General features: G+C 40.5%; 1 protein-coding gene across 1 annotated transcript in view; it reads right to left on the reverse strand.

Annotated features, from left to right (window-relative positions):
- Positions 1 to 22,595, reverse strand: part of MRTFA (myocardin related transcription factor A) — a 49,721-nt gene extending 27,126 nt beyond the window's left edge. Inside the window, exons 1-2 of the mRNA XM_063322502.1 lie at positions 22,432 to 22,595; positions 4,069 to 4,134 (exon numbers count right to left, since the gene is read on the reverse strand). Coding sequence (XP_063178572.1) covers positions 4,069 to 4,134; positions 22,432 to 22,558 — 193 coding nt within the window. The 5' untranslated portion in view covers positions 22,559 to 22,595. The remainder of the gene's footprint in view (positions 1 to 4,068; positions 4,135 to 22,431) is intronic.
- Positions 22,596 to 23,448: the final 853 nt, after the last annotated feature.

The following is a 23,448-nucleotide window of genomic DNA, read 5'->3' on the forward strand; positions in this document are numbered from 1 at the left end:
CGATGCCCTTTTCAAAGGCTGCCTGCGTCACCTTTCAGATATTCACAAAGCACTGCTATAGAGCAACACAAGGCACGTTCCCAGAAATGATCTTCTACTTCTGTTTCACCTGCCTGGGTGAATCTGATGGTCGTAACAGCAGCTTTCCTGCATGATTCTGCCACCTGGTATTGCTTGCCTATATTTTGTGTTTGCAGCCAGAAGCCAAAAGACCCTGATCCTGATGGATAAAACAATGGGCATGTGAAGCTTTAAACCTTGCAAAACAGAAAAAGCGTAAGATATTTTGCAAAGCAGCGTATCGCTACATTTGACAAATGTCTTTCCCCTAAAAATTTTTGCTGTTTCAGTTGAAGATACTTTTCACACATCTTTCTACTCAGATGCACGTTAGCTACTGTTTTAAACATTCTTTTCAAGGGTGGAAAATTGGGTATTTAATACTCCCAAAAAATCCCCTTATGATAGCTCTAACCTTTAAATCCAACACTGTAAAAACTGACAGCATCTGACTGTTCTACAGCCTGACAGAATTCAAAGTTGAGCACAGACGGCAGTTTTTGTTCAGCTTGCATTTTATGAGGATGAGAAGATTAAAATCACCTCTGCATAGCTCCAAAAAACGCAAATAGCAAAAAAGCTTGTCTATTTACACTATCATAAAATAGGCCAAAACCTGAATAAATATGAAAACTCATCTCTCCTTGTTTTAGATACAGTCCTTCTAGCTCAAATCACAGGCACGTCAGATGCAGATGAAGACCTGCTTCCCACTTCTTTTCTATGGGCAACTGAGAATTTTTGTCTTCAACTACTGAATCCTGCTACTAGTAAAAGGTTACACAAAGTGATAACAGGAAAGCAAGAAGAATTAATGAAGCATAAAACCCAATTATTTTGAATCCTCTGTCACTGCTTATAAATGCCTTATTTCTTACTACAATACACTAATCTTTTAGTGAAGCATAGCCCTGTAGGTGGCTGGTGGGTTGGAAACGTTATTCAAGCGAGATTAAGTGTACTCGGTAAAAAAATGTTGAAACATTTGCCTTTCCTCTCTACCGTATAAACAAAATTCCACATGGGAACAAAGTAAGCAATTCCCAGCTCTGTTCTGAACAAGCAAAGCAGGAGTGGTGTGACTCGCTCACTTTGATGGGACACCAATGCCTCTTCTCCCACTCCTCAGGTTTACAGTGTCGAAAAACCTTGTGTCGATGGAAGCCTGCAATACAGTTTCTCATTTAGGGCACTGGGCTGAATCTAAACACCACATAAGATTTAGATTGCAGTCAGGAGAACCAAAGGTACCAAAGTGAGTTTGCACACTAAATAGCTTTTAATGTTAAAACAAAACCTTTTACTTCATGGATTTTTGCACACGTGTTTGGCTACAAGATCCAGGAACTGATCTGTATTAAAGGCTAATCTAAATTAACATGTAGGATAGCACATTAAGACCAAATCTGCACAGAGTAACAGTTGATGCTGAGGAACTGACATCCACACTCTACATGTGAAGGTGGAATGGGAGGTGGTGTGCCAGACAAGGTGCAGTCTGGTCCCATGGAGTGAATGCATATTAGCAGTGTAGAATATTTAATCCAACTCTCAAGCTTCATTCCATGGTGTTAAGCAAGGTACAGTAGGCAGGCGCAACCAGGAGCTTCACTTCAAAAGCACCTTCCTGATGCAAGCTATAATGCTAATGTAGATACAACTGCAACTACCCGAATTCTTTCAAGAACGTTACGGCTCTCCAGATGGAAAATAAAGGCTAGAAGCCAACCAGCATTTCACATGGAAAGAGCACTCCAGCTCATTTCATTCAGCACCAAACTATCCTCTGGATTCCCACTTTTATATTTCTGTTACATCATCATAAAGGGCCATGTGGCGCTTGGTTCCTAACTAAAAAACTCAAGAAGGAGACATGGGACCCAGTATAGCCACGTTTAGTAGTAGATGACAGAGGAACAAGATTAAGTACCTAAATGTTTTCACAGAGAGGGGGTAGAGGGCAGAGAGACGAAAGAATACAGGATACCTGCACATTCCCAGTAGTAAGTAAAAATGTCTGTTCTGAACTGCTGAAAGTAGAAGCAAAGCTGTCACGGCTCTGAGACGCCTTAAGGAGGAACATGGCCTCTAGTCATCCTCTGTACTTCTCAGGTTAAAAATGGGACTTTTGCTTTAAGTATCAAAGTATCACAACTTATCTCCCATCTGATCGTCTCATTAAAAATGGCTCAGGTAAATAATTTTTTAAACATTTCCCTATATGTGGTTATTTCCAGTTGGCAGGTATGGCCAAATGATACCATGACTTGGAAGGAACTAATTTCAAATCATGTTTAGAACAGATCTGCTAAAGTGTTTTTTCACCATTGCAGAAAGGACCTTTTCATGTGTTACCAGTATTTTCACAATGATATTTCACTGAGCATTCTTTGGTCTGTCGTAAAACTTACATGTAAGAGACATAAGTGAAGCAATGACGGGCACAAGTCTGCAAAGACTAGTTATTTAGGCTATATTTTAAACAAATTCAAGACTGACTAATTACTCTGGGTGCCTTACTTGAATTACTTGCAAGGGCCTCATTTTCAAAGGGCCCGTAAAACAGACCCTTCTCAGGAATCGCAAGTTTGGCCAGCCACACTTTGAAGAAAGCCAGTACTGAACATAATTTAATGCTATTATTTGCATACTTATCCACCTAAAGCAGGAGACCACAAAGAAGTCAGGAACATTTTCTTCTGGGAAGCATTAGTAAAAGGGCACGGTCACTGGGACACCAGTCTTTCATCCAAAAGCATGTAAGTATATTCTGTAGAAGCACGTATATGAGTTGCCCAGGTAAAAATAAGAAGACAGGCATGAGGTACTATCTCCAGACAGGACAATTTTTCCTTTTTGATTTGGTAATAGAATTTTAAGTAGGGGTCCCTGAAACATCTTGAGCATGTCACTACCTTCCAGAGAGCCACTTCAGCTGACAGAGTGCTGCTGACAGGTTCTCTTCATTTAGAGAGAGAGCTGACAGCCCAACCTTACGCCTTTAGCAAAGTCTAAGTCACATTACTGTGTTGTATTACAGCGTGCATCCCAGAAATAGAAGGAATGAGAAACTCCTCATTACTACACTGTCTTCAAATAAGGTTTGTGGAAAGGGGGAGGGGAAAGCTTTTGAAAGAAGAAAACATATACCTGATCCATTGCCTTTTACTAAAGGTGTTAAGTGAAACTGAGACGACCTCAAAAATAAACACTTGCTCTTTGGTCTTGCTTCAAGTTGTTAGCTTTAAGTCATCTAGTTCGGAGGTACCAAAGCATGACAAAACTATTTGTCAGATACCTTTTTGCATTTTAGGGGGAAGAAGGGGAACAAAACAAAATACTACGTTCTCCAACACTAACCTGACAGTGAATATATTAAAGCTTGGCATTAGGGCATATCCTATGTGTCCACCCAGACAAGTAAAAGTTCTCTGGCTCTGCAGATTTTGCCTTCCCCTGCAGGAAGGGGGCTGGCTGATGCCCATAGGGCTCTTTCTAGCTTTGTTTTCCAGCTACAAAAATAAAACATGTCCCCTTGTTGGTTAACATCTTGTATGCTCTGCTTGTTTTCACTCAGTTTTATGGAATATGTGCGTACAAAGTTACAACTGCCTTGGAGGTCTGGGGAGCTGACAAACAAGAACAGAAACTGCAGAGGCAGGAAGCCTGTTAAAAGAGTGATTACCAACATGTGTGAAGTATATAAGGCACTTCTAACATAGCATGTTCTCCAGAAGACTCTTTTCCACTGTGATCAACTGAAAACATTGTTTTGGAGTAGAGTTACACTTGGAGCCATTATCCTCTTCCTCAGTATCAAAGGTGGCCCCATACCTAGAGTAGCAACACTTCAAGAGGACTAAGCTGGGTGGGACAGGGTGGGGCTCTCATATATGAAGTTTTTCATCCAGAAACAGAGAATCTGATCTTTCAAATCATAGGTGAAACCGTTCTCAGCTCAAAACCACACATAAAAACACGAAAACAAAGAGTTTAGGTGATACTTACGCGGCATGATCCCTTGGCTCACCAGCTCCTCCCGGGTGCGTCGCTGCTGGAGCTTCAACTGCAGCACTGCACGACAGCAGAGAGAGGGAAGAGGAGGAAACCCATCAGTGCAAGAAACAACCGAAGAGACATTCTCAAACACATCTTGTTTTCTTCTTTGGATGCCAAGGCACAAGCAAGCAGCAGAACCAAGAGACCCCTCCCTCCCACCCTGCTCCCCTGCAATTGCAGAAGTGGCCTTCAGCAGTCAGGTTTCCGTATTCTGCTGCGGGCAACAAGGGAGAGGAAGTTGCGCAGGGTCTTGGCAGGGTGATAAAAATCCGCAAAGCCAGGCTTGTTTCTCAATTCTTTCTAGAGCACTAACTTCTTTCCAAACCATTAATATTAAAAAACAAACAAAGAGAAACGCTGGCTGACAGTCCTCCAATAAACACAGAGTGACACCCCAGCTGCTAATGAGTCCTGAAAACTCTAATTACCGTATGTAGATTAAATTGATATGACAAAATTATCGGTCATTACTCTAAATTACAAGGCTGATTTCCTTCCTCAACTCAGAAATTCACCTTCAGAAACACCTCACGAAAGTGAAATACCATGGATATATCTAGAAGTGTCCTTGTTCCACAGCAAAAGGAATCCCTTATCACTAGAATTTTTCCTATTTATTTTAGAGTAATATAACATATGCATTACCTGTATGAAATGCAATTATATTTTTTCTAATGCAAATCTCTTGAATAGTCGTAATTTCAACATTTATATTATAACAGCAGTTTCCCTTTAAAATACACAATCAAAGCAATATTCTAGAGATTGTTCTTACAGTCAAAGACTAAAGGGTCCATACAAAAGGGTCCTTACAAAACTGAAGAAAAAAAAATCACATGTGTGCGCACATACACGCGTGTGCGCACACACATCAATTTAGGACAACCTGAGTGAACATCAATAGATACTGAATCCTGCCTGCAATCAAGCCCAAGCTCCTAAGTACACTCAACATAAAATATTATAGAATGAATGGCATGGCATCTTCCCTCTTTTCATTTTATTTTCTCTGTCAAGCTTATGTCCATTGTATAGTTCACATAAGAGAAGTCCACACAAATGTAGTGGAACCACCAGACAGCAAAGCTACTCCTTGTATAGTCCAACTATACAATCTCATTATAACCCTTATGCTTCCTTTCTCAAGGACTTCTCTTGTCCAATACATTAATTTCATACATTATATCCAAATTTATACCGTACACTCCCTAAAGCAGGGATCAAAAAATGTAAGATGACACTTCATCTACTTACACACATTATCCCATTTTACCTGTTTATTTCAACCTCCTATTTGCAGTTTGCATTTGACTAAGACACATCTTCCAGTAAGGGTTCTGGTCTTCATATGAAGTTAACAAGAGATCCATCTCTTCCTTGGTTGTTTGCACAGTGGCTAATCACCCTCACTTAAACACACACTCAAATTTTTACTTGGATTTGTCTAGCTTCTACTTCCTTTGGCTCTTAATGTACCTTTCTTTGAAAGGTTTATGACAGTGAGAATATATTTCCTACCTGTGGAGGTACTTCTGTACACAGCGTGCAACCAAGTTACCTCTCTTCTCTTTCTTAAACCAAACTAGGATTTCTTAATATATGCACCCTGGGCAGGAAGCTACTTCCTTTAGTACAGGGGAGGGAGAGAAGGAGGCAGGGTGTACAGAGCACCATGCTAATTCTGTGTGGGATCAACCAAGAGCCAGAGCAAGGTGGAGGGAAGGCAGCGGGGAAGGAACAGGCCCTTCGTTTGGCTGTGAAACTGCAAACAGAAGTGGTAGTCTCAGACTCTTCCTCCTCTTCCTCCCACCCAGCGTGCGATCGCACTTCTACTTCTGCGCTAGCATGAGGGCTAATATAGTCTCACGGCTGGCCTGTTCAAAGAGCTCTTCATTTGCTGGAGTCATTTTGACGTGATCAAAACCCAGATCAGGTGATGACACATCTACATGAGCACTTCATCTAAGAGCTTGCTGCGACAGTGTCAAACCTCTCGCTCCCCACATCATCTCTCATGTTCCCCTGACTGGTGGCTGGACTCACTGACACGACTGAGACCACAGCCCAACCAAAACAGGGAATAGTTTTCTGTCTCATTAGTGAGTTGAAGAGGATGAACGTATAGCCAGGTATTTGCTAACGCTAACATAAAGTGGGATTGAGACTTCATCCTTCCAGCAGCAGTATTCCACTAAGTGATTTCAGCCCTATTAGGTAATGGCACATTAAATCTCTCAGTGTGTGGCATTATTTCCACTAGTGAGCCACTTCAGGGACTCATTTCCATACCCTAAATTAGCACATCTCACTGAATGTATACAGAAAAGGCACAGACCTTTAGCATCAGGTCCATCTTTGCAGCTTTAAATGCAGATAATCTCATTATTAGTTATGTCTTCCCCCTTACACATCCAGCAATGTACGTTAGCCCGTTTTGTCACTTTGCTATTTACTTGCTAGTCCCATCTACTTTACCTCCCATTTCCAACTACACCTACTATTTACCTTTCGCCTCCCGAAGTCAGGGATTTTAAGCTAAAAACTCCCCCACCCAGGCGTGGCTGGCATTTTTTGTTCCTTGGTGCCCTCACCTGTATTTATGCACATTTTTCCCAGCTGTCTCAGTTTGCCTAAATGATCTAAACCATTTTTTTTAATGTCATTATTTATGCCTTCACTAATCTTTGTTCCATCCACACTGTTACCGTCTTGCATTTGTTTCCAGACCGCACCAGGCTGATCCCAACTAGAAACGCTTTTCTGCTTTCTCTGATTAGTCAGTTCATAATCAACTTAAGCAGTACTTCATTAAATTTAAAGATACTTTTTTTTAAAACCAAAATACACCACACTACTAAGTTAAAGACCTTATAAAAGTCTGTTACATCCAGCAACCATAGCAACCAAATTTCACGTATCCAAACAACAAAATCGCATTGGAGCAGACCTGTTTTCACAAATTGAAAGGCTGAATAGCATGATTATACTGCTATTCTTATACCACCTAAATTCTTTATCAAATTTTCCATAGTTTTTTCCTGGAACTGATACCAGATTAGCCACTCTTTACTCACTCACCCTTTTTCAGTAGTGATGCAAAATGTTACTGGTCTTTCGCTCTTCTGAAGTCTCCCTGCTGTTCCCAGATTTATTAGAAATCAGTCTCAGCCAGACAGCCAAAGACTTCATCAAGTGACTTAAAATTCCCTTCCTGACTTCAGCTTCCCGTATGAATTTTCTAAATATATCTTATTTCTGTATCAGTTACCATCTACTACCCTTTTTCTCTACCCATTATACGCACCTTTTATTTTTAAACATCATGTCCCTTCACAGCAAGAAACTACCAACTGTCAAGAGGACTAAAATGCAGAATAGGAAGAAGGTCATTTTCAGGATACTTTTAATAGGCACTAAGTAATTCCTGGGATTTATGAATGTATATAGATACATACTAAGCATGAGTTATAATCAGCACATAAGGCACTTTTTTCCCAATACAGCTTATTTTTGTGGCAGGGAGGAGGGCAAAAAGGATTACTTCAGTTCACTCCTGAATTCATTTTGGCTTAAGTAAGTACTTGGAGTTCCCAACACCATTTCATATATTTAGGAGATCACCTGTTTACGTGTGCAAGTGTGTGAATCCTATATATAGATTAACAGATGTCCCAAGAGCCAATCCAAGGCTGTTGTACATGGAGCTCAGCCAAAGGTCTAGAATGACCACAGAAATTCAAAGTTACTCAGACCAGAGTGTAAGTTTTTAAATCACAAACCAACAATCTTTTGTTTCCTTTATCCCTCTACTTACCCTTTAAATTAATGTTCAAATTAGGAATAAATCAGGTCATATAAAAGGAGAGAGATCTCTGCTGGCTAGAAAATAAGTTCTACAATGGTAGTCTTCCATCCATCTCTTTCATTCAACTCGTGTCACAGTCCATGCAACATTTTGCGGGTTTTGTACGCTTGTCTGCTTTTCCTTCTCGAAAATGGGCATAATTTATTTATTTCACAAGTATGAAAAATTCTGAAATATAGTTCAAGTTTGAACAAGATTTTTATATCTGTAATGAACTGTTCCAAGAATTAGTAAAACATTCCAGAGAAATCTGGGAGCTGGCATAGAAGACTGCTGCCAGCAGCTTAAAAGGAAGGGTAGAGAAGAATTGAGGGGACGGGGTGTACTAAGAGACAACATTGCAATACAGCTACTATATCAACAGAGTTACACTGGTCATGAAATACAGCAAGCCACGATTATTTTTTTGTTTGTCTTACCATAGAACTGCCTTAACAGGGAACCCACAGGCATATTCCAAGATGAGAGCTTACTCCTGCCTACTCATTGCTGGTAGCAGCTCAGAGCAGTATATGCCTAATATACAGAGGCTGCACCCATACGGACACTTTCAGGACACTTAGGACTCCAGTCGTAGTGCAGGGGTGCATTAGTAGTAAGCAGTAGCAAGAACAAATATTTACGATGAGCTAAAGTGTTTTTTGCAGCTCGTCATCTCAATCTGCAACAGCATGCCTGCCCTTAACGCATACATACCTGAAAGCCCTGCTATTTCTAAACCACACTTCACATTTAATAGTGTGACAGAAACTAGACTGCAGCGTCTGCATGTAAGCATCTCAAGAGAAAAAAAATAATAAATCTCATCCTAGAGACTATGTCACATACCAAGACAGGTTTATAACAACAAATTAAAAAAATATTCTGCATTTCCTGTTTTTTGAGAGCTAGCGAAGAGAAGCACATGGCTCTGAACTGCAGCTTGTGGTGAGGCCCTGTGCATGTTACGTTGAATACAGACGTACTGCCAAAGGGACTCAGTGCTCACATTTCTACAAAACCTTGTCTTCCAAGAAATCCCAAGTGATACTCAAGGTCGCTCAACCAAGGTAATGATTAAGCACTGCCATATGGTGGATTACAACCGACAGCACAAGCAGCAGCACAGAAGAGGAAGGGAGGAAGGCTGCTTATAGCCGAACGAAACCCTACAGAGGGGCTGAGGGAGGCAGAGCTCCCTGGAATTCGGGCTAGGATACCTGAGCAAAAAGGGGGAGTGCAAGACATAAACCACATATTAACTAGATAGGCTGTATGCTCATGCTCACAGACAGGATTTATTGATTTTGTAAATTCAGTCAAAGTACTCTGCCTGATAGAAAAATTAATCCTTGCAACCCAATCAATAAGCCGTGTGATTAGAAAGAGAAACTACTGAAGAACAAGTGAAATTAGCCGAACTTCATTATTTAAGCTGAGGAAAGTGCAAGCGTAAGTAAAAGCAGTAAAAAGCCAAGTATGCACTTTAATGCTCATAAGGGTTCATGGTCATTTATTTGTATGCTGTTCAGCACTTCGGCACACCCCGTTTGAAAGCCCTGTGCTACAGCATCCACTTAACTCACAAGAAAGCATTAATAGAGCACAAGCTGAAATGGAAACTTGCCAGTTAATTCATCAACACCCCTACCTTTCAGTAGCGATGAAGATTTTTTTAAGAGAATTTTCACTGGCCTAGCACTGAGAAGGTCTGACTGGGTATCCTTCGTGAGGGTCAGAGAAGAGAAACGTGGCTTTAGGCCACCATTTACAGCCCACACATATTTTTCAATTTTTCAGTACAATCTGTATAACATCATTAGACTAAACCAACAGCCTATATGCAATCAACTTAATTATAATATGCAACCATAAAAGATGACTTTGACGACATGGGATATTTGCTGAACAAAATCATCACAGCTGTTTGTGCAACACTGGGGCCTCTAACTTAAATACCACAGTGCCGTCCTAACTACTGCTGTGAAGGGTGAAGCCACCTTTCCACTTACCACTCAGCCAGCAGCAGCCATTCTAATCACATCGAGAAGAGATGTTTTTTCCTAGTTTCTGATTAAATAGTCACATTTGACGAGTAGCCAATGCCAAATTCGGCTTTCGAACATGCAGCACATCAGACGTTGCGTTCGGTGAAGGTTATACCCTATATTTATGACTGAATTCAGTCCCTTGGAGGTGCAGTAAGAAAACCTTTCCCTCACACCGAAAATGGTCTCTGAGCATTTTTCAGCTGTGCCTGCTTACAAAACAAATGTTGACTTGCATTAGCCCTTTCATGCTTCGACGGGAAGCCAGATTAGATTTTGGTTCATACACCAGCAAGAGCAGCATCTGCTAAACTCCAGTTGCAACACATTTCTGTACAGAAGCAGCAAAGGGCGGTTAGTATTGCCAAATTTTTTGTAGTGTCCACAAGAAGCTAGAAGAAAAGTCAGCTATTATAGTCTGTGATCAATGAGCGAGAATACAGTGGTCAAAATGAATTTTGAAAATAACTCAAACTGGTGAGGTGCACGACTTTTTTTTCTTTTTTTTTTTCAGAGCCGCATTTTTCTGGTGCTGTCGACAACACACACCTCCCCCTCAATCACACCGAATGTGCTAGAATGGGGGTTACCAACAAAGAAAAGCCAACTTTTCGGACCTTTTTTAAAGGCAATTTTCTGAGCCTTACAGCATTTTAATCCACTAACTGCTGATGGGGAATACACGCTGGCTTTGCATTTAAGCAGACTATGCAGTTAACAGAGAAGCATTTAAGTGAAGCAGACTGTAAATGACACCCAAACTGCAGGGATTATATGACAGTTTGCTACTCTGGGAAGGGGATGCCAAAAATTCATGTCCCTTTGTGGGGTGAAGGAGAAGCAGCAGGTACACCATTGATCCTCACAATTTGCAAGCATCCATTGTAGTTGGGAATAGCAGCCATATGATTCTATTCATTTCAATGCATTTGAAATAATAGCTTGAAGCAAGCCTGGGCAAAGGACAGTTAAGCAGAAGTTTATTTCTTTACTATTTGAGACTATCTTACATTCCACTACCTCTTTTCTCCACTGCAGCAACAACGGCTGCTATTAAAATGCAGGCAGTTTCCTCATCTCTTCCTTAGCAACCATACTGCAGAGAAAATGGAGTTTGGGAGGGTAAAGAATAGAAAGAGAATTTGTTTTGGTCTCTTAAACTGTTACAAGAACCTTTCACACTAGAGGCAACAGCCACTTATTTATATTCATGCTGCGGTCTTCTCTTTGTGAGAATTAGGATTGGGATCACCATCCTTACACCCAAAGAGGAGGTCTGTGAAGCACATCCTGAACAGGAAACAAAAACAGGATCAGGAGCAGTTCCCTACTGCAGGTCTTATCAATGATGAAAGCGGATTTCTTAGTAGCACTGCAGAAATCAGCATGTTCTGCCACGATGAGCTTAGATGGACAGGTGTCTCATATCAGTCTGGGGAACACTGATAAAACTCCTTACCCAGCTGTGCTTGTCAAACAGAGACGATAGTAGGCACAAAGCCAAACAGGAGGTTCAACCAAGAAAACAATACAGCTGCATCAAAGGCAGATCTAGTAGAGAGGACCTGAAATTTTTTGACGACCACCATTTCTTTCTTATCCTTTTAGTAAGCTTTTTGAGAGCATTAAACATTTGTACAGGTGAGAACACGAGTACAATTCTGCCTGATGTAGAGCTAAAACCTCTGTCAAGAGATTCATAAAAAACAGAACAGATCCTTCACCTCCAAAATAACAACTTTCAAAGTATTTCACAGTAGATATGCTAGTAATAATTCAAGGATGTAATGTGGGTCACATAACACTAGGGCTGGTTTTTTCCATCCAGCGCTTCCAAAAGCCTTCAGGCTCTCAAATGCCCAGAAGCTTTTAAAAGTAGCTGAAAAGTACAGAAAAAAGAGTGACTGGACATTTAAGAACGCAAAAAGAAGAGGAAGACAGAAAATTAACTGACTCTCACCCTCAGGACAAGAAGGGCTTGTTTCTTGATAAAATCACACTCTTCAAAGCTTCTACAGCTCAAAATGCTCTTGGATCATATAAAATCATTGACATGACATGTAGCTTATACGTGCCTGCTGACATAATAGATGCATTGTCTATATGACCACGTTCCAGAAGACTAGTTTTGGCTACTAGATACAAAAAAACAAGTACAGGGCAAGAGTCCCTTTTTGTTGGGAGGATGCTGTTGGAAGAGAAATAGGAAATGGGAATAATTTTAAAAATGTTTTCAAAGGATGATGAAATACTTGCATGTATGATCTTTTAATGAGTCAATGTTATGAGGCATTAAATAGCTCTTTTAGTGGAGACAAGCAAATATGAATTCTTTGATATGGTTAATTTAGCAGAATCAAAGATCTCAAGCTACAGAAGAAACTGGTCCCTAAAGAATATGGAATCAGAAGCAAATACACAATCAAAAACAAAAGGATCTATTTCCATCCTCACATATTGCCACAAGGTAGCTGGCTCACGCTGTGAGTGCAAAACAAGAAGCTACCTCAGCAGGTCATTTCTGAGGCTTCATATCAAATTTGATACAATATGGAAATCAAAGTAATGTTAATTAAAAACTGTATTTAGAAGAAAAACCCACTGTTTACAGCAATTTCAGTTTTGTTAGGACACAAAACTATAAAACAAGAGCAGCAGCATGGTCCAAATATCACGACATAATATGATCTAACCTCCAGACAGGACAGAATAGTTACTCCTGTAGTTGATTCTCAAAGGCTCAAGTCAGCATTGGCGTCCTGGGCTGGTAAAATGTGCAGACAGAAAAGGATGAACGAGTCCATAGTCTTAGAAGTTTACAATCTCAGTCCTCAATACTGCACACAATTGAAGATGTTTATTTCACGGGTGCTACTCATGCATATGACTCTAAATATATGCAAACTTGATTATTACTATGAAAGTTATGCTGAATTTTGCAGGGTTCTTTTTATGTTTATTTAAAATAATGACTAGCAGTTGCTGTGCATTTTACAGCATTTGCCTTTACAGTCTTCCTCTATGATTTAACTCCTGCCATTTCCATTAAACATGTAAAATTTAGGGGGGGTTAATGCCATTTTAATCATTGCCACTTTTTAATGCAATGCCAGCTTTGTCTTCTTTAATACAAAAATTTTAAAATCAGATAAATGTATTACTGCTCGTACATAAGTCTTTCTATTGAACACATAGAAGCCCACTCTTACCGTAAAATCTTGGTACACCTAATAGTCCATTTCAGCACTCACTGAAACTGTTAAAATAGAATTGGACTTTAAGAAATTAACCTGAAATACATGTAAAATGGTATATTTAGTAAGATATGCAACATGTAAAGATGTGCAACAAGCTTGTCAACAGGAAAAGTTGGTTTGCTTTCTGTGCAGGGTACAGATTCTTATAAAATCATTTCATCCCAGTAATACTGGTTCAGTGAAAACTAAGCGTGTGAATAACTAGGCGCATATCCATATCTATGGAATCTGGCTACCATGCATGATTCAACAAGATGACCTGTAACAAAATACCTAGGTGGAAAGGTCTACCTAAAATTGACACACCAGTATCGTAAGACAGTAAATATTATCTGTAATCAGTGCCTGTTGATGCCATCTGTATATCCATTGTAACTATCTATAGCTGGAAGAGAAGCCTTGAAGGGGGAAAAACAGAGAATTTCCCAACTCCCCGTGTAAACTTGAGTCACAGTCTACACTGATTTATATGTTTCCATGAAACAACGAACAAGGAGGAACTAACATTGCCCTTAACCACCTTGCAAAGAAGACCCTACAAAGAAATTCTCCCAGATAATTTAATATGACATGGCAGATGGGGACAAATGAAGGAAAAAGAAGTAATGGGTAGATATATCCTGACAATCAGATCTACAGCTGTCTACTAATGTGACAGTACAAGAGGCAAGCTACACAGGGGGAAAAACAAGTTTGAACCCCTTTCATTTTTATTTCATGTAAAGATAGAGGTATCTCCACCTATAAGAAGTAAGAGCTCCAACCTTTTTTTTTTTCCTTAAAGATGAAACATCAGAGCTGTTAATATTTTTTTCTGAAAAATTATGCAGAAGAAAAAATATGTTTGGACATACATCAGAATCTGGACAGTTCTTCATTTTATTTAAAACTCTGGGTTCAAGAGATAATATGTTTTTGTGTGCAGAAAGAAGTCAAGTGTTGAGACAGTGCCAAGACACATTCATAAACCACATGATTGATTAGACATGTTTATAATTCTAAAATTGGTGAGGAAATCTTTCTGCGTCTCTTTCATCAATAAGAGACATGGTCTAATTTTTTTCCTTCATAGCTCACCTCCCATACTGCAATTTCTGCTACAGCACAGTGCTCCAGTGTACTAACAACAGCCTCTCAGATCAAAGCCAAAAACTTCCTCAAACGTTTCTCAGAGACTGTGGTGTTAGCCCAATGATTCAGCCTTCCTTCTGCCACAGGGCACCCTCTACAGATAAAAGTTAAAGGCTCCCTTCACAGAAATCATCTCATGGTCAAGATACCACAGAACTTCTGTGGCAACAGCTGGGACACCTCGACATATGAGCTGTGTTTTTGGGTTTTCCACTTAAACGTGGAATAATTTTATATCTCCAAGACCATTTCAGATTCTTAACCAGCTAAAGATGTTTGGCTTACTGAAACCAAAGGCAAATGAGAGCAAATGTGTTTTTTCCACAAGCGGTAGAAAAAAAGGACTTAGAAGTATGCAAATTTAAATACAAAACTGGCAGTTCTTTAGAAGAAGTAATTAACTGCTTATATAGGCAACTTGGAAAGCTGGCCCTTATAATTTTAAATTAGCTAACTTGAGCATCTCCCAGCTTCAGCTGGTTGATTGTGCTGACAGTTATTTCATGGGACATGGAACAAAAGTGGGTTTGCCCAACATGCATATTACATGCAAAATAAAGACTCAGAGCATTCCCTATTTGCTTAGCATTCCTGCCACCGGCTTTTGTCCAAGCCTCAGCATCCTCTCTTAGCAAGAATTTCAGGTGGATGCTACAAGGAATTACCATATTTCTTTAATCCATGGTAATGAGAAACATCTTTGCTGTTTCCTCAAAGACTGCAAAGAACACATGCCACAATCATGGCATCTGAGGTTCAAATAAAGATCCCAGCCTTTGTATTGCAGCAGTCTGACACCTTCTTTACAGTTTAAGTACGAATTCTGTTTCAATTTCATTTCTACTTGTAAAAAAGCTACAAGATTCAGCTATGGCCATCATATCCTTCTACATTAGAAATACGTTCCTTCACAGCAGCCCAGTATGGAAGCTGATACCCAGAATTTGCATTACACATAAAAAGCACAACACATTCCCTCAAACTTTTTAAACTGTGATCATGCAACATCTACCTACTACTTCTTTACTTCCTTTCTCTTTGGATATTTACTTTCTTTCAAAACTCTGGACTACAGATCTGCACAACTGACTAAGATACACAACATTGAAAACAAATCTGGCTATGAGGCTTAATGCGGTTCTTAAGTGCTATCATAGCTATAAATATCTAAATAATATAATTCCGTGTAACAGGTCAATTGGCAAACTAAAAAAACCCAGCACTCCAGAATGGCCTGCATGACCACTGACTTCAGACTGGTGGACAAATTCTGCAGATGTTTAAAATGTTACTGCTGGCTCAGTCCTGTACTGAAGGGCACAGAGGAGACTGCCGGCAGCAGCAGGTACTCCCACACTCATTACACGCAGTGGAAGATTCTCTCCAACTGCTAATAGAGGTGGGCTTTCGCTAATAAACTGAACAAAAGAAAGTCAAGGGCAGACACGTTTCCTTTCCGTTGGTCCCTCCAGCGAAGAGGCAGGGGAGATAGCTACGTGGTGACAGCGTTTGCAGCCGCTGTAGTTAGATTCACGGTCACATGTCAGTCCTGAAGACACAATCCTCATTCTAAACTGCTTCAGCCAGTGTGACAGCTATTATTAGCAGCAGTAAAACAGTCTCTCGGTGAAGCACAAAGGTACTACTAGTTTAGCATCTACTTCTAAAATGTCATCTTCCACTCCTGAAAAGGGGGAATTTGACATCGGGGCATGAAAAAGGGTGTGAGCTGCAAGCAGGCTTAGAAGGACCTTCACACATAATACGGAAAGAGGTATGAAACTTGAGGATAGTGAAAGTGAAGAAAAAGAGCATCAAGAGAACATCACAAAGAGCATTCACCAAAATAAGAAAGAAAACCCACAACTGTTTGAAGGGACAGGTGACATGCTGCTTCTAATACTGACCAAATTACGCAAAGGAAGCTTGTGCATCTTGGCTTCCAGCACTGCTGTGAAGTTTGGAGAGATGAGTAACCAAAGAACATAGCTACTGCCACGCTCAGTTCCTACAAAAAACACAGCTATGGTCTCCATGCATTTAATACTAGAGAAACGAGTAGCAGCATAAAGCTGGAGAAACCCCACACAGAAAAAGTCAAAAGTGGATCTCTTCCTTCTGTCGGCCAGAGGGCATCATTCAGTTCAAGATGTTAAATGTGTCAGCTGGTAGGGTGCAGCAGAGACGTTATGGGAAATACCCTCAGAATGGTGACAGGCCCTCACACTCCAGTCTGTGCTTCGGCTCCATGAGCTGCCTTTGGAGATGGATAAGCATGGCTGCAGCAGATTATCCCTGTCCCTACCATGGAGAAAATCCAGTATGGACACTTCTAACGAAAATTTTGAAATTGCCATTTTTTTTTTTACAAAATATTTTCTTTATAGCTGCTTACTTCTGAAAGGCTGTATTGAAATGAGATTGTCTAAAAGCCCGGATTTCAGCAATTTTCACGGACAATTTTGTAAAGAATCCATGTCCCAAAACAATATACCTTCTTCCTTATTATTGACCTTCTTACACATTTCTCGTGTGCTTCATCAGACTTAGTCTAACTTTAGATGGCAGAACCGCAGACTAGAAAGTTCAAATATTTGTTCTCTTGGAAGAAAGCTTTCTATATTATATACACAATAAACTTTGACAGTAGGTCATCTGCACATTTCTTCTACCTATCTCATTGAACACCAGGAAAAATCCTGAATACAGTGATAAGCAAAAAGCATCTTGTAGTTCTTATTAGTAATCACCATATTGCAATGTACTTCAGCTACTGCAGGTCTGCTCTTAGTTTGGAGAGGTGGCTGTTTAGTAAATTTTACATACCACCAGGGAAAAACATGGTATCTACTTCCACTAGCCCAAGTAAAAGAAAGGAAACCGTGAGTCCTGCTCCATGTTAATGCCATTCAGCAGATTATGCACCCACTTACAGGTCTCCTGCAAGAAAAGGGAACACAGTTTGCCCCCTAGGCTCACCGCACATTTTTGTTTGATAAATCTAAGCTATGTCAGGAGGCATATCCCATTTTCTACCATAGGCTGCAGAGGTTCTTGCCAAGAAATGTGCTGCTTTAACATTTTGGATCGAAATTTATTGATGCAGCAGGTGACAAGATCAGTAATTCAATGCTCAGAAAAGACTGGGTAGACGGGAGTTGGGGCACGAAAGGAAAGATCTAAGCAGGCACTTATTTTTGGTATAGATATTCGTTAAGTTGTTGATCAATGACTTGCAGGTGTGACAGAATGCTGAAAAATCTGAGGTGACTAGTGACAGATCTTATAGATGATGAAAGTACCGAGATAAGATTTACACAGGCAGACTGGTGCGGATCCAAAAACACAAGCAGAAGCCACAACTGTCACTGACCCTTATCTTTGAGCAGGAGAGTCACGGTGACATCTGTCTGGCAAGGACTTTGAACGAGCACATTAACTGTAGAAGTTGTTTTTGGATGCAAAACCAGCAATCTTGAGTTTAAGCATCATAGTTTTGCTTTCAAAAAAGCATCTGCTTTTCAACAGCTCCTGGGAAGCCTACGCATCAGTCATTTGCTGTTTAAAAGTATATATATAGGTATGTTCTTCAAAAAGTAAACAACAACAAATTATCAAATAATGAATCATTCAAAAGCCACACACGTTTTTTCAAGCTTTATTAACATGTTTCCCAGTTGCTGGGATTATCAGTGCCCCAGCACCACTGCCGCTGAACATGAAGCTCAGTTTAACTGTGAAGAAAATTCAGTTGATAGCGCAGGAAAGTACTTAGTGCAAATTTTACTTGGTATCATTACTAGTTCAAAGCATTGTCTGCATAAATGCTACTGACAGCTGCACTCATTGCACCACACCCAGTTTCTATTCTTTTTGTTTTCTGCATGTCTTGAGTCCTTAACATCTCCTTGCTCTTACAGGTCCAAGTCTACATCTCTTTCCTTTTAGTATTACTTTGTGTTAAAGAAAGTAGTATAATAGCCTGGTTTTGACAAATGAAGTAGATCAGAGCGTGGTAAACAAGCCAGCCTCTGTTCCTCTCCTCCTCCTCCCATTCCCAGCATGAAAATAGCTAAGGCTAAAGCAACAGCTGGGGATCATTACACTGACAGGAATAGTTCAGTAAACTCCAAGAGGGGAAAACATGTCATATCCAAAAAAACCAAAAACACATTAGGGCAGCAGGACCGAAAAAATATGTGAATTCAACTCCAGGGATAATGCCAACTCTCCTTCCACTGATAAGGACTGACTGATAAAAACCCTGGTCATTCAGTGTTAACCCTTTCCCTAAATTTCCCACTTGTGTTATAAGAAACACCTCCAAGTTTTCATAGTTAAATGAGGCATGCTGGGAATTAATCAAAAAAAACCTTAAATTGCCATCTTACTGGCAGCTTTGAGCCACCTCACATTAATATATCACTATCTTACCTTCACTGCACCTCCTACCTTTTAAGCATAATCACAGTCACTGTGCTACCCATCTGCAAAGAGTGGTTGCAGCACAAGGCTACAGGGAGTCTAACTACACACGTTTGATGTGCCTCTGGATTTGCCATAAAAAATGACAGCAGGTTAGCTCCCCGTGTTCAACACATTTTCTATGTTTTTCTGTGTCAGAGCACTATTTGCGTAAGTAATTCTGAATTGTAGGATGTATCTGGCCATAATTCAGAGATGCGCCAGTTGCATTTTGTGATTGTTTTCTGATGTTCCTTACCCATGCATCTGCATGAGGCATTGCTTGCACATCTCCCACAGCGTCTTCAGGTCCACTCTGAACTAGGAAGACGCAGAAGAACCTTTACAGAAAAATGTCACCCTGCGTTCCTGTGAGATGCCTCAGATGCAAGGACTGCCCTCTTGCTAGGGATCTCCTTGGTGTTGAGAGCTTCCAAGTCTACATGTGCAGGTTCTTCTGCCCTCTACTGGAATGAGGTACGGCCACCAACCAGCCTTACCTTCAGGTGCCTGGAGGGTGTTACATCGATAAGGTCTAGATCACTCCATGAAGAAAGCCATATGTTAACAAGCACTTGCATGACTCCTGATCTCTTCAAAGTACTGAACAGATATTAATAGTTTAATCAAAGGCTAAGCTAACTCAAATTACCTCACATTTGCTGTGGACCAAGAATGTGCACACAGTTACCGCAGATCAGATGGCATGCAGGAACTTGTTCGTGTGTCTGGGCCCTGAGACACAAATCTTGGAAAAAGACAGGTGAGTTTCACTGTCAGCCCCCAAGTCACACTGAACATTTTTCAAGGGAGGACGTGCCAAAAAAAGTATTTAGTTTAAGAGCAACGAATAAACGATGTTGCACAGAAGTGGAAAAATTGGAATTTACTTTTGGAAGTACTTAATTCTAAGCTAGACTCACATGAATGCTAATCGGGTTTTGAGTAGCTTTCTGAAATTTTCTAAAGATTGCAATTCCCTCCTCCTATCTTTCATGAAGGGCTACCATACTGTTGAGTTAACTGGTCTAGGAACTGCAAACTGGGCTGTGGTATTTGAAAACTAAATCATTCCAAGGCATTCTTGAATAGAAAACATGTTTATGGATTCCTGAATTTTAGAAATTTTACAAATAACTGCCCCAACACATACTTTGAAAAATACAAGCATATGTTCTTTGACTTCCCCATGTCAAATCCATTTCTGTGTGGAAAGGATCAGCAGTTCCCAAACTTCAATGTCAAGTCCCAATTCAAAAAAATAAATAAATCAGATTTAGGAGACCATCTGTTTTCCAGAGGCAAAGAAACAAGATGAAGTCTGTTCCAGATAGCCACTTCTCATTCATTAAGAGAACAGGTATGAGCATTGTTGGCATAATACAGACACCCCTTATTTTCCTGGCTTTATAAAGAGGACAAAGCAGACTTGGCACCCATTCGTCTGTGTGTGTGGTAAAGAGTGAGGAAGAGAAGTGCATGAATTTTCTGTCCTGGGTGATAAACTAAGCTGTCCCATTTTTAGGGGACCAAGACAGTAAAACAGTCATCATAGTTTCATCTCAAGTCCTATTCTGGATTTTCAGAGCTTCAGTAAGGGTTTACATGTGAGTGCATCTGCTTCTCCACTGCCTGTAAGATTTGGCTCTGCAAAATACAGTGAACAGTACAACATAAATACAACAGGCATCCCGAGACTGCAGGAGACTTGAATGGAGCAGCAGCAAAGCTAAAGGATTATTCTTTTCTCTTCTGACACGAAAGAAGCTGAAAGCATTTATTTCTCTTCCCTACCCTCTCTGCTTGGTAGCTGGTAGAAAGTCACCTTCCTCATCCCATACGATACTAGAGTATCATGAATTAGACATGGGGCAGGCTGATGATACTGCTAGACTTTGCAGGGTCAACACAGCTTTTTCAATAATCATAATTATACAAGAATTCAATGACCTTAATTCACCTCGAGAGAGCAGCAAACATTTTTATATTGATTAAAGTACTACAGAATTGCATTTTCCTCATTCCCCGTGTTATCCCGCTGTAGAGCTTGTGATATTTAGTGACTGGATGAAAGACGTATCCTGGCACATCCAAATGCAGAGTGGTCACCTTCTGTGAAAATCAATGCCTTGCAAATACAAGACAGCTGCAAGTTCAGGCTTTTTTAAATTTTGGTTTGTTTTTTTCCTCCGAAGATTGATGTGCTGCAGTTCTTTGCCTCCAGAGCAAAGTAATCTGGGAATACTGCCTATACTAATGAATTTATGACTCCCAAACTTGAATTTGAGGACTGTGACTTCAGTTTTCTTTTCCTTTTCCATATTCGTTCGTCAAAGAGTACTCCAATGAAAACAAGCAACAAAAATAGTAATATTTTAAAAACCTAATAACAACCTAACTCTTCGTATCTGTTAAAGAGGCTTGGTGAGGGGAGTGACAAAAGAGAAACTTAACCGTTTTGTTTGGCAGGCTCAGCAGGCCTAGAGCTGCATATGAGAGAAAAAGCCTCTAAATGCAAATGCTAAAATCATCTTGCGTACACTGTCCATCTTTCCACAACAAACATGGCCTTATTCTATCTGGCTTTTTGTCCTCAGCTCCTACCACACTTTACTTTGCTTTTGTGTCCAAAATGTCACTGAAAAGAATTCTCTGCTCCTCTCACATCACATTACTTCCTCTCAAAATCAGTCATCACCGTATTTCTGAGGCCACTGCACTCAAGATCTTTGTTCATTCCTGCAAGTTCGTATTAAGATTTCACCTGTAGCTAGACAGATCCAGTATTCCCGATAAAACACAAATCTTGTTATGTTTGCCATTGGCATTTTGTTATGTTCTGCTGTTCTTCATTGTAATCTTTTCCTGGTTCCTGTTTGTTGCTATTTATTATGCTGCGCACTATGAATGGATCACTGTCAGCTTTCATCTTCTCAATCTTTTCTCAGTCCCTGCAGATCTTCTTGTTTCCTCACAGATATCACTCCCTGAAATTTGACCTCTGCTTGTCTACATAACCTTTCAGAATTGTCAACCCCCCCTAAAAAATCAGATGTATTTGTAGGAGAATACCATTATCTAAAACAGAATCACATTTAGATATACAGACCCCACTCCTTGCATATTCTCCTAACAGCAATATACTGAAACTTAAAACATGATACTCTCTCTCCTTCAAAGCAAACTTGCCTCTCCAGAACAAGCCTTTATACCTTTAATAAAACAGCCTTAAAGCATTGCTTCCAAGAGCCCTATAGACAGAGAGGAGAAGAAGAAATTTAAACTCTGAAATTAAAACTTCCAAATGCAAGTGAAATTGTCCCAGGGTCCAGGCACCGCAAGTCACTATATACAGAGCTCCAACCTTGTCCTGTGACATGCTTATAAGCGTCCTCGGGGACAACAGGTCACAGGAGTCAGTGGGAAACCCAAAATCTGGACTACTGCCCAGAAAAGAAAAAGCAGGCAGATTCAGTATGCAAGAGGAAAAAAAATAACAACAACAAAAAAACCCAACCCACAAACCAATTATACAGTGCCTACAACAAAGAAAGCGGAGCCTGCTAACCTTCTCGTAAGCTGTGGTATGAATCCTGATATGTGCTTGAACAGCTCTTCCCTTGCTTTGACACAGTCTCTGCAAGCGGCACAATCCCGACATAGGCAGGCTGGAGTGTCTTGGCTTTATCCAACATATTAGAGGAAATCCCTGGACCTGAAGGCAGATTCTGTAACACAGGAGGCGTCCCAGGCTAGTGGAAGGGGTGCTTAATCCTCACAAGAGACCCAACCGCAATCCCTCTCTACCAGGTTTCGATCACTGCACCAAGCGGGAGAGTGGAAAAAAAAAATTAGTTTACTGCTAGATTCCAAGGCTGTGCTTGCATAGGAACAGAGAGGTACTCGAGGCACAGACAAATCCTGACAGCCAACATCTAAAGATTAAAATCAGCAAGGCTCTTGGCAAAACTGTTCTTCCTACTCTCTCAAAGCTCAGACAGAAACTTCAGTGTTTCAGCAAGCGGCTATAAGCATGCAGGATCCCAGTATGCAGAGCGGTGCTTATCAACAGATGCGTGGACTTCTCCATGGGGCCACTTGCAGTAACAGCGAACCTCATTCACCCAAAATAGTGAACAGTTGGTTTCTCTACTCACACTACAGACACCTGCCAGACAGGCAATATCATGTGATTGCGCGCTACCCTCTCGCACTACCCTCTCTCCCCCTGCACCTCCTGGCTGTAAGCACGCGTGCACACAGCTAGGAGAACACCACCACTCTGAGTGCAGAAACCACGCTGCCTTTTCCTCCTTCCCGTTTAAACTACTAGAAATGGGAATGTTAGTTGTGAAGAAAGCTAAACTGATAATTCAGGAAACAGAGTTCTTATATGCATTTGCTCTGAGACCACATATCAGTAACAGCAGGCTAGTTCTGTGCAAGCACACATTCTCACCTCTTCCCTTAAATCCTAGTAGATACACCTACCTGAAGATAATCAGCAGCCCCCAGTCAATAACCCTCTACTGCAAGCACTGAAACGTCAGAGTCTGTGCTTTTATGGAAGCAGTCATCTCACCTG

This window comes from Chroicocephalus ridibundus, chromosome 1 (assembly GCF_963924245.1).
Source record: "Chroicocephalus ridibundus chromosome 1, bChrRid1.1, whole genome shotgun sequence".
Lineage (NCBI taxonomy): Eukaryota > Metazoa > Chordata > Aves > Charadriiformes > Laridae > Chroicocephalus > Chroicocephalus ridibundus.